This window comes from Aplysia californica, unplaced genomic scaffold (genome assembly GCF_000002075.1).
Source record: "Aplysia californica isolate F4 #8 unplaced genomic scaffold, AplCal3.0 scaffold00015, whole genome shotgun sequence".
Classification (NCBI taxonomy): Eukaryota; Metazoa; Mollusca; class Gastropoda; order Aplysiida; family Aplysiidae; genus Aplysia; species Aplysia californica.
In genome coordinates, this window is record NW_004797285.1 from 1,299,784 (window position 1) to 1,312,283 (window position 12,500).

The 12,500-nt window shown below is 41.8% G+C and overlaps 1 protein-coding gene across 1 annotated transcript; it reads right to left on the bottom strand.

The window, feature by feature from the left end:
• Window positions 1-102: 102 nt before the first annotated feature.
• Window positions 103-1,686, bottom strand: LOC101852527 (galactose-3-O-sulfotransferase 3). The gene has a single exon (XM_005090339.3). It carries the CDS (start codon window positions 1,492-1,494, stop codon window positions 142-144), a length of 1,353 nt encoding a protein of 450 aa, XP_005090396.2. The 5' UTR covers window positions 1,495-1,686; the 3' UTR covers window positions 103-141.
• Between the last annotated feature and the right edge of the window lie 10,814 nt (window positions 1,687-12,500).

Consider the following 12,500-nt stretch of genomic DNA (forward strand, 5'->3'; position numbering starts at 1 on the left):
CACACACATACATCCATACACACACTCACTCTCACACACAAACATACACACTCACGCACACACAAACACACACACACACAAATACATATTGATTATTAAGATGAGGATTCTTATCCAAAACGCGCCGTCCAGACGTTGGATTCAAGACTCGTTAAATTTCTGTGGAGGTTTCCCCATCTTGAAAAATCTGTGTTTCTGCACATTTTGGGCTTTGCTGGTCAGAAGATATTCATTAGCATTCATAAGAGCACAGTCATTTTGCGTCAAGACGAATTCGCTGGTATATTCAGTAGCCTGAAAGTGAAGATAGCCCGTTGAGTTCACAGCGGAGCAATATGATGCTATTCTGGGCTTTAATGTTTTGAAAGCTTTTACTTCTGAATAGAAATCTTTCGGCTGAAAACTGATCCTGTCTTTGAACTTATTTAGAAAGTAATTGTAGAAAGAGATGTCAATGGCAGCCCAGTTTCTAAACAAATGTTTCACATGAGGAGGATAGTCATGTCTTCGAATCCAGGAGGGTATCTCGTGTTTTGCTGAGAAAACATTCTTATCCAAATAAATAATATCTTTCGTTGTCCACCCGAGCATACGACGGAGCAACACAAGAGATTCATCGAACATTTCTGCAATAAGGACAACATCAAAAGTGGTGTCTATTTTTTTAAGAAAAGATGCAATCTGTGAGTGGTTCCGTTTGGATGCTTCGAAATTCTCAAGCGGAAATCCAAAATCTACACTCATTCGATTATTGATGAACACAGTGTTGGGTTTCTCGTTTCCAACGTATGACATACTGTGGTTTAAAAATTCTTCGATAGGATTATCAGGAGCAGCCTTAATGGCCTTTATAAGAATTTGGCTCTTCCAAACCTGGCTGTAGTAAACAAATGCAGATAAAAATTGACTGAATGGTTCTCGCACTATTCCAAGGTAAAAGGTATCCTCTGGAAAGAGTGGTGAGATTTTCTTGTAATCAAAAATTAAATGGTTACACAATATATCATACCTCGACCCAGCTGGGACGGGGTATAGATCATTAAGAGGTATATGATTACTACGCTCATTGATGTGTAAGCCAGATTTTGAAAGCAGCACATTTAGATCATGTTCAATTGCGTAACGTAAAAAAATGCTTTGCATAGTGGTGCTTGCCGCCTTATGGACTTTGACAAATACTACATGCTGCTTTTCCTTTTCTGTACTGTATTTCAAGTCCTTGAAAAAAATTGGGTTGTTAGCGGATGAAGGTCTCTTTGCACTTCCAGTTAGTGGCTTTTGTATCGAGGCCGTCAAGGGGACTGTTTCGAAAGATGATTGCGGAAGATCCTGATCTCTGCTCGCTGTCGGTTGGCTGAAACTGCTCTCTCCTGACCGTGTGTGAAACGTATCATGTATGGTGTATACATACAGGAACATTGCTGCCACCGAGGCCAGGAGCAAAGTTGAGCACAGGTGTGTTCCCGAACCGCTGCAAATAGATAAAGTAATCATGAGAAACAGGGTAAGAAAAACAAAATAAAATTGTATACACCCATGGTACCCTTGGATTTAAACATTTTGTCTTTGCCTATTAGAGTAACAAATTACTATAATATCTATTGTTACATGATTTCGGAATCAACAGAGTTTTGAGATGAAGAATTCGTTCCACAGCATAAACATTGGAGAAATAAGATTTTATTGATCTCCACTGCAACATGGTAAATACATTTTTGCAAGGCCAGACGTATTTCCATGAGTATTGCATCCATTTGCTAATCAGAAAAACGGCGATGCACACTAACTGTACGTGTGACTTACATTTCCACAATGTCTAACATGTTGTACAACGTTTGTGCACTAGGACCTGGAATGGCCATAGATTTGATACCGCTTTGTTTAGTATTCTTCTCCTCAAAATTAAAAAAAAAAAGTTCAGTTCAAGTTTGATACATGTAGTTATTTATTTATTTTCTATCTATTTTATTTCTTTGCCTTAACGTGAATTCTTTGGAAGATGACTGTGAGGTGTTGAAGCATTGTTCAGACTTGCGGGTGTTGTCTATTATGAAGAGTTTTAAAGTTTCTAGCTAGAATGAAGTCATATGTCTTTTACTTTGAAAACCAAAGTACACAACAACGGCATCTTCCTCCCCCCCCCCCACACACACACACGCACACAAACGCTCACACTTTTCCCCTGTGCATTAAAAAAATAGGTTTAAGAAAATAGAAATAGGAAAAAAAAAAGAAACTCTTAAAAATAGTGACATTTTAGACATAAGAACCAAACGAGCCACATACTATACAGTTGGGGCAATATCTTAATTTAAAAAATCAAAATCTTCAACAATGTTTACTTTTTAAAGTGTACATGATATGCAGGAATGTATTTTCATTTTACATTCAAGAAGATAAGACTCTTCTGACTTTCAAAGTTACTGAACACTGACGTGGAAGACAAAGTCTCAAAGTGTTCCGAGGGGTCTGTTATACGCAGTATTTCGTCCACCTGCTTCAAGACCCATTGACTCGACTCGCACAGTTGTTTTCTTACATACCCTATCGTCGCAGACGCTCTTTATATCAGATGTTGTTGTTTTCAAATCCCTTTAGCTGCGAGCATTTCGCTCTTGGCAGTGCAATGACTCCCTCAAGAAACCACATATCATTGTCATCTGGTCAATGTCAGAGGAGAGCAGGCTTTGTAAGTATGTAGGTGTGTGTAGGAGCCTGCGTCGAAGAACTGCCAGGTTTGGGCAGTGAAGGAGAAGTTCAACGGTCTCCTCGTGGTAATCACAGTGTCTGCAATGGGGTTCCCACATGTGGTTAATTCTGTTTATATGCTTGTTTGAATGTAAGTGCCCTGTTCGGGCTCTGAAGATCAATGTCTGATCGGCTCTACATAAGAGACTCAAAGGGTCTTTGAGGTTAGGTTTGTCCATGTGCCCGAAGAGAGATCTTCTTGTTTCTGTGTTGGCCCATCCGTTTAGCCACTCGTCTTTGCTTTTGGCTTTGATGATCCATCTGCAGGTCTGTAAAGAGGCGGCTGTGTCTGTTTGTGGCAGGCATGCTCCAGTCTTTGATAGCTGGTCTGCAGTCTCATTCCCTGGTACCGAATTTTGTAAGTTGGGATTTTGGATATCTTGAATAAGAAAAAAGTTAGAGATGGATAACTGACCTACCCCTTCATGCCTCTGAATTCGATTACTATTACATAACATGTAACTCACTTATGAAAACATCGATTTTATTTTCCACCTGTTTTAAGTTATGTTATGGTATGAATAACTAGCCCTGAAAATTTCATTGGAATCAAAAAGAAAATAAACAAGTAGATGAGGAAAAACATCAAAAATTGAAGTTTTGAGGGAAAAAAACGACATTTTGTTACGTAATATGCAAAATGAAAGTTCTAGGACTGAAAATCTGAAGGACGATGATTGTAACAAAAAGAGTGAACACTTTTTAGATTAACAAGTGATTGGAGTATTATAATATGTAAAAAGTCCCGATACCATTAATTGACCTCAAATCGTCAAATGTCACTCCCGCTCCCGCTCCCTCCCCCTCCTAAGTGATCTTACAAAAGTGTGAGCGAGCTGAACTGGCTCTTGCAATCACTTTTGTTTAAACACCCTTAACACAATCTTCAAGTTTAGGCCTAATTCGATCGTATGATTCCTCTGGAAAATTTGTCAGTGGGCAGTTGTTGTTGCTATTTTTTCTTTCTTAGACGTCTCTAATCATTTGACTTGATTACTCATCTGTTTGGTTTACAGAGCTTCCGCCGGAGGACACACGCCATCTGTTCAGAACTTTGACTGGGAGATTTGGGGTTCAGTGTATACCAACGTGGCACAGCGGACGACATAAACAACGTCAGTCGGAGACAAGCCACACAATTTACTACTTTATTTTTCTTCTAAGAAGACTAAAGTTTCTCTGTGGGATGAAGAACCTGAGCCTTTGATGATCTCACAGCTACATTTGGGGGACAGATTGTTTTCACATTTGCACAAGTTCAGATTTTATTGACCTTGCAGTGACGCCAGCTGATCGGTTTGTTTGTAACAGGTGGCTGCGTCAGGGGAGAATGTGCTTATCACTGAAGTATTTCCTATTTATTAAATTTCTAAATGCAGTCTTTCTTAAGATTCCAATAATATGCGAATACGACTTCTTCTCAATTTTTTGCACAACTGCAGAATATTGTGTTAAAGGTCATGATTCTTAAACAACTCTCAATTTTGCCATGTTTCGGTGGATACGTGTTCTTTTCAGTTTCTGCTGTGATATTCATTATTTCAGTAAAGAAGCTGCCTTCATGAAGCAACTATGCAAGCCTTTTTTTCCTTTTGGAGATTAATGATTGATCGAGCATGCATCTGGGTAGGTTTTACAACCCATTAAGGGCTTAATGTCACAGAGAGGATCAACCTAACAACTTCTCAAATGTCTTTATTCAGCTAATTCTGCCACAAGGTGAAATTTGGATTTTTCTTCGCGTGCCCAGTGGCGATGATTATTTCTCCTTTCTTTTGTGTTGAAAATAATTGAAATACTTACAATTCGCCCCAGAGTTATGTTTGTGTGTGTAAGAAGGAGGGGGGAAGACAGCTGTGCGTCTTTTTTTGTGTATAGTGATCCAGTCAATTCTTACCACTGGTCTAAGGGCTGGGTATTCAAAAATGTTACAGACAATTAAGCTCATAAAACAAACGAACAAACAAACAAACAAACAATCAAATAAACAAAAACAAATAGCATATAGATCCAACCAAACAATCAAAATACACAACGTGCCATTTTCTGAAAGCTGTCTTCTACTGTTGGTCTTTGTAGTGATCAAAAATTCCTACTAACAAGTTATCTTTTCCATTTTAAACAGTGCTCTTGAATTGAAACTGCTTACTGAATCAAAGCAGTTTTTAAACATTTATTTTGCTTTTGGCAGAATACTGTGAATAATCAACGTGTATCCTGTTCGAAAAATTTACCCTTCTGCCATTGGAAACTCAAAAAAAGAAATAATTTTCAAAGAATATCCCCATTAACCTTTCACAAGTAACAGCGCATATATCTATCGTTTAAATATTTCAATACTTTCTAATACCATTCAAGTTCTAATACCATTCAAGAAACTCGCTTAAAATCGCTTATTTGTGACGAAATCTGCCATCTGACCTGGATGAAGTGGCCCTGTGGCAAAAAGAAAATAATGTCAAAAACCCTGCTGTACAAGAGAAGGTACATAGACACAATAGAAAAAAGCCAGAAAAAAACAGGAGAAATATAGAGAAGAAGAAGACTGCTGGTATATTCCAGAACTAGACCCCATTGGTTGTGATGCTTGTCACTTCCCCCACCCCCCACCCCCATAGTAAATCAGATTCGATTTATTAAATAATTCGACTGCTTGAATATATACTAACTTTAAAAAAGGACTCCGACTTCCGTTGATACGTGTACCTCTTTATAAAGCTGCAAACTTCGGATCGTCAAATATTATTCTGTCCTCGCACCGGAGCGATTAGAAGGACGTTTAATTTTTTTTTAAATCTTTTTTTTAAATCAACATTTCTCTGACCCAAATCTTTTTCATCAACTGAACTCTCAGCATAAAATTCGGGCATTCGATCTGTACGTTCATACAACGTATCTCTTATTTTACAGGAACAACTAAACTGGGCCGCTCACGAGCTCGATCTTACAAGAACAGTTTTTGCCGGTTTGCAATGTACTTGCATAAACAATCGAAGTTTTCACATGCCCGTGAGAACGTATGATTGCCCATGCACCTATTGTTTGCACGTAATATAATATTATCATTCCAGATGAGAAAGGTAAGCAATAACATAGCCTAGTCCACGTAGGCCACCAATAATTAATTATATTCACGGAAAAATACAGCTGAATACGATTCCGATCCACTGCGTGTGGACAGATGGCGCGCACATCTGTGCACCTCAAAGAGGTTTGGTCTTCCGAGATAATGTGTCAGTGTATGTTTGTTTGTTTAGTATAGGGTTTTACGGCGCTCGCAACTGCATAGGTCATATGAGCGCGCGGGACACACCTAATATTTTTCAGTTGGTAGGAAATTTGGAATTTTGCCCGGGTGGCGGCCGAAGCCTACTCTTGTCGATTTTAGACCACCAAGGGATCTTTAACGTGCGCAACTTGCACACGGGCCCTCCGAGATTTTTCGCCCTTGTCCGAGAAGGCTAGGTGTAGATCTTTCCTACCAGAAGATCAGGGGTGTGGCAGAAAGACAGCAGTTAGGAGGAGCCAAGGAGTAGCAGTAGAAAGGCTGCAGAAAGAGCCAGGAGCCCAGAGGAGGGGGCAAAGGAGGTGAGGGGGTGGGGGCAGAAAGTGGAAATGAAAGCAGACAACAGAACATTGTTAGAGATCAGGAGAGGATGGGAAAGGAGACAATTTTAGAGAAGAAAATTTTTTGGTCGCTACCCGGAATCGAACCCGGGACCTTTGAATGAGAGGCCAACACCTTAACCTCTAGGCCACGAGAGCCCCCCTGTCAGTGTATGACGCACAGAAGAAGCTTGGGAGGATTAATTTTTGTCCCTGGTCTCATAGAATTTCAAACATTAAATTTCTTAATTGATATCGAGTTGTACTTGTTCTGGAGTCAGTGGTGTAGTTGTTAATGCGCTGTTTGTCGTTCTCGGCAGAACAATCTAGTTTGGTTCTTGTGTGGGGAAAATTTTATCGAGTATCTCGATCTTTCTACTGGAACGTTGTGTCCCTTTTTAACCTATCTCTGGCCGTGACAGGTAGGGTCGAAGTCAGTATCCTAAATTATGCAAATGATGTCGATGTTAAACACCAGCATTAAAAATACTTATTTGTTAAGAAAAACTCCAGCGTGTTTTCCAAGAACTTCATGGTGAGCTATACAGTTGCGAAAAAAGCCCCCCTAACCCAAACAAAAACAAAAAACCCAACACAAAAGCAAACAAAACTGAAGAACACAATTAAAGCATGAAAAGGGATTCTCGTGGTAAAGAGGTTACGGTGTTCGCCTCTCATTCAATAGGTCCCGGGTTTAAATCCGGATAGCGACGGAAAATTTTCCTCTCCAAAATGGTCTCCTTTCACGTCCTGGTGATAGGACTCATTTAAATATTGAGAAATGCCTAAGCGTCTCAAACAGCTTCTCCCAATCCAGCCGACCGTAGTGACCCCTGTTTTCATTGACACGGCTCAGGCGAATGACGAGTTGTTGGCGCCAACAACCCCCCCCCCCCCCCCCGTTTCTTAGAGGGGTTAAAAAAATAGGATGGGAGCAAGTGTGGCCCCACAAGGTGCAGGAGGCAGAACCCACCGATGCGTGGTAGACGCTATGCTCCTCACTAACACACCCCTACTCCCCCTTGAGTGGGTGTCTAATCTGCCTAACAACCCTACTGCTTTTTATCATCACTCCCTCTGTGGCTGAGAAGGTACCAGCCAGTTTGAGAGTGTCTGGGTGCAGAGGTCGGACCGAGCGGAATGCCTGACTTGCCTTCTGGCCATGGACTTCTTAGTAAAGGCACAACGACCCAGGACGTAACGGTCCAATGGCTTTCTCACTTGGCCGATACCTCATGCAAGAGTAGGAAACTTTAGCCAGTAGCCATTGGTGGCGGGGAATGGGCAACGTGAACCGTACCGGAATTACACGGTCACAGGGCAGTTAGGTCTTTCCAGTCTCATGAAAACCCCTTGTATCCTCCTATCCTCAACATGAATGGTCTCTTCTCAGGGTGGGCAGGCAGTCTACAGACACCCCCAGTCCAAATTGCCATGACACAAAGAAAGAAACACCATGCAAGCTCGGACGTCGCCTCGTTAAACAAGGTCCGCGCCAGGCAGCGCAATCACCGGGCTGCTCTGAGCGACAAGTCAGCTACTGGTGATACACATAGAAACCGTGCTAAACCACCACGGAAAAGCTCTCGGCGTGAGAAGGGAGCCAATTACATCCCCAACCAGAAGAAGAGTTTATTCAACCTCTTGCAACTTAACATATGTGGTTTGAGGAACAAGAAAACAGAACTCCTCAAAGTCCTGAAGGACCGGCAGATTCATGTTGCCCTCCTTCAAGAAACCCTACACAAAGGTACGGACCTGAACATCACAGGATGCACCAGTTACTCCTGCACATGCACAGGATGCCGCGGTGTAGTCACTAACCTGCGAAACGATGTTCAGAGAGATGTCGTAGACTTATCATCTGCCCAACCGACAGATATCCAGAAGGCTACCATGGCACATTGGTAGGAAGTACACACTTTACGATGTATACAGCCCCCCTCAGACAACATGCGACTTGTCAGATCTGCAAACAGCCAACTGTGAGAAAACCATTTGTGCGGGTGACTTCAATGGCCACTCTCCTGAATGGGGCTACATCAACTATAACGGCACAGGCCGAAAGATTGAGAAGCTGTGCGAAACCAGCAACCTATCTGTGTTACAAGATGTCAACTCAACTCCTACCTTACTTCATAGAGCCCACTTGACTCTCAGCCGGCCTGATCTCACCATCTGCTCATCCGACATTAAAAACTCCTGTCGCATCGAAGTGATTGATGACATGGGAAGTGATCACAGGCCTATCTTTGTACAGATTACCTCCCAACCTGCATTGAACCACCCTCAGAGGACTCGATGGAACTTTAAGAAAGCCAACTGGGCAGAATGCGAAAAGACCTCGGACGAATTGCTCTCTGGCATAACAGAAACAGAAGATGCTGATCTTTTTAATGAACAAATAACCCAGAATATTTTTAAGCTGCATCTCAGCACATTCCAGGGGGATGCCGAAGAAATTTCAAACCCTTTTGGAGTGAAGAAATCCAGACTGCTTTCGCAGAAAGAGAGAAAGCCAGACAGTCATTGGAAAAATCACCATCACGAATAAACAAAATACACTACAACAAGACCTGCGCTTAGGTGAAAGTGACAGTTAAAAAAGCCAAAAAAGAGAAATGGACTGAAACCTGCAAAGATCTTGACCTTCGCCACAATGAAACAAAGGCTTGGTCCCTTGTCAGCAACCTCTCGGGAGAAAGACAAAAAAGCAACCCTAAACCTTTTTTTCCTTTCAGGCATCACCATCACTGAAGACTAGAAGAAAGCCGAAAATTTTAACCGGTTTTTCATCTCTGTAAACAGGGCAGGCAGACTAACCGAGGCTGATAGACTCCTCATAAATAGGGCTAAGCATAAAGAAAAAGCTCCTACAGTGAACAGCTCGCTTTTTGAAGAGGATTATAGCATGATGGGACTCAGTCAGGCCCTCAAAAAGCTTAAGGAAAAGAAAGCCCCAGGACCAGATAAAATACAAAACGAAATGCTGTACAACTTTGGTGCTAAAAGAAAAGAAGTTCTTCTTTCCTGATAAATACCACGTGGAGAACGAGTGGAATACCAAAGGCATGGAGGATCGCCCAGATTATACCGCTCCTGAAAAATGGGAAACCACCTGGAGAAGCGAAAAGCTACCGTCCTATCTCATAAACATCATGTATCACTAAGCTTGCTGAAAGAATGGTGAACAACCGCCTTTACTCGTACCTGTAAAACACCAACAGCTTGAACCCACACCAACCAGGCTTCAGAAAAGGCAACGACACAGAAGATCAACTTTTTAAACTGAGTCAAAACATCCAGGATGGATTTCAAGAGACTAAACACACTGTCGCCATCTTCGTTGATCTCCAACAGGCGTACGACAGAGTGTGGAGAAAAGGCCTACTCATGAAAATGATGGACCTCGGGGTACATGGCAAACTTTACAAATGGATCAAGTTCTTCCTGTCTGATCGAAACATTGAAACCAAGGTAAACAATGCCCACTCGTCAAGAGAAGTACTCGAGGAAGGCTTACTTCAAGGTTCTTATTTGAGTTGCACTTTGTTCCTGATCTTCTTCAATGATGTAACGACCGTGCTGAAATCAGAAAAGACTCTTTATGCTGATGATCTCGCTCTCTGGCAGACACATCACAGCACGATAGTAGGAGCAGGGAAATTAAATGAAGACCTCAAGAGGCTCCACAATTACAGTCAGAAATGGAAACTTAAAATAAACTGCACGAAAACAGTATACACCATCTTTACGAAGAGCCATAAAGCAGCCAAAGCCGGAAATGGAATACTAATACAGTACCCAGATGGAAGTTCCAATGAGATCTCTGCAGCCTGTGGAGAGAAATGCAGCAACCACGATGCAGAAATGATGGCAATTGAAACAGCACTGTACCATCTCCGCACAGTTTTTGACACTCATTGTGATTTTCACTGACTCACTATCAGTCTTATAAGCCATAGAAAATGACCTTCATCTAAACCAAGATTTAGCTCATATACTGTTTGGCTCCCGTCATCACATTCTGTGGTATTAACCTAGTAATGCAGTGGGTCCCCGAACATTCAAACATACCTGGAAATGACAGAGCAGACACACTTGCCAAACGGGGATCAAGACAGGAACAACCCAACATTCCAACTTCATACAACACTGCAAAACAAATAATTAAAAGCAACAACAAACAAGATTGAATGAACGGATGGGCCCTGGGAAAGACAGGCAGAGCAGTTTTCAAACATATGACCACAAAAAAAGGAATGACAATATCAACCACCTACAGAGAAAGAAACAGACCACGATCTTCCGCCTACAAACAGGACATATACAGCTCAACTTCCACCTGAACAGAATAAACCCGGAACTTCCCCCAATGTGTCCCTTGTGGGACTATGCATATGAGACTGTTGATCATCACCTGTTCCACTGCGCAGCCCTAAATGACATCAGAACTACCCTTCTCCCTCCGAGACATAACATTGACAACACACTCTATGGAACATTACAGCAACTACAGCAAACCTGCACTTATCACTACATGGCATTGGACAGAAGGGCGAGAGCCCAGATGTTGCTGGATCGATAACAGCAACAACAACAACAACAACACGTCCTTCCCTGCTCTCTAACAATGTTCTGTCGTCAGCTTTGGTCTCCACTTTCTACCCTCACCCCCTCGCCTCATGTGTCCCCTCCTCTGGGCTCCTGGCTCTTTCCGCAGCTTTTATACTGTTACTACTTGGCTCCGTTTTACTGCTGTCTTTCAGCCACTTATGGTAGGTAAGATCTACACCTAGCCTTCTCGGATAAGGACGAAATCTCGAAGGTCCCGTAAGCTAGTTGCGCACGTTAAAGATCCATTGGTGGTCCAAAATCGATAAGAGTAGGCTTCGGGCACCACTCGGACCAACTGAATATGTTTAATGGTACCCGCGCGCTCATAATATTACGACTTTACACATTTGCAAGCGCCGTGAAACACTGGCCCCCACCCCACCCTCCATAAAAAGCATGAAAACAACTAAAACAAAACACAATTAAAACAAAACACAACAAAAACAAAAAGAAATACCCAGAAAATGATAGAACATAAAAAATGTAACAAAAAAGAAGAAAGAATGAAAATAACTTTGCTGCTCTAAGCGTGTGTGCATTTTGGTCATTTGACATTTGTGAAGCGACTCATTATCTGTGCGACTGTTATAAAGTCATACTTAGCAACGAAAGGAAGGTCTCTTCAGAATATGCTGTCATAATATAGCGTTCGTACAAAACGTGTCTTTGATAGTTTCCAAAGCAAACGATACAATAAACAATTTTTTTTATTGTGTGTACTCACCCCTTGACTTCGATATATATATAGGGTATATATTGACCGGCTGTAACCCTTTTTTCATCCGAATGTGTTGAAACGAGAACGATACCAAAATGGTAAACAACAACAACAACAACAACAACAACAACAACAACAACAACAACAACAACAACAACAAACGAACCATTAGCTAATCGCTAACTGGAGAGAGGTCAACCGGGGTTGCAAATGCAATGGGTGTGGCTGTTGTTGTTGTTGTTGTTGCTGTTGCTGTTGTTGTTGTTGTTGTTGTTGTTTTTGTTGTTGTTGTTGTTGTTGTTGTTGTTGTTGTTGTTGTTGTTATTGTTGTTGTTAACGACCCAGTAGCATCCGAGCACTAACTCTTCTGTATGATACCATTCTGTAATAGCTGCATGTCTGTTCTAATTGTTGTCTTTTGGAACAGAGGCAGTAGGATGTGTGGGGTAGCTTGGGAAGAAAACATCCCCTCAAACAGTTAGTTTTCTACAGAAGAACAGATGATGTAGCACTGTCTCTGAGGGGTAGTCACATAGTAGGCAGGCAGCAGACTGCTTTACTCCAATTCAGTTGAGGTGTTGATTGAGGGGTACATGTTGTGTTCTAAGTTAGAAGAGTATGGATTGATCTCCCCTCCTCAACTCATTGATTGGATCTTTGACCAGTTTATTCATGGGGCCATTCATCATCCTTCCTGTCGTACCTTTCATGGATGTGGCTCTACCAACGATTTGTCGTTCGTCTTCAGAGGTGTTTTCAAGCCATTAGAAATACTCACGATATTCTCAAAACTAGAACCGGCACACCTCAT

Coding starts and splice junctions, on each gene's coding strand:
- LOC101852527 (XM_005090339.3), bottom strand. CDS start 1,494: ATGATTACTTTATCTATTTGCAGCGGTTCGGGAACACACCTGTGCTCA.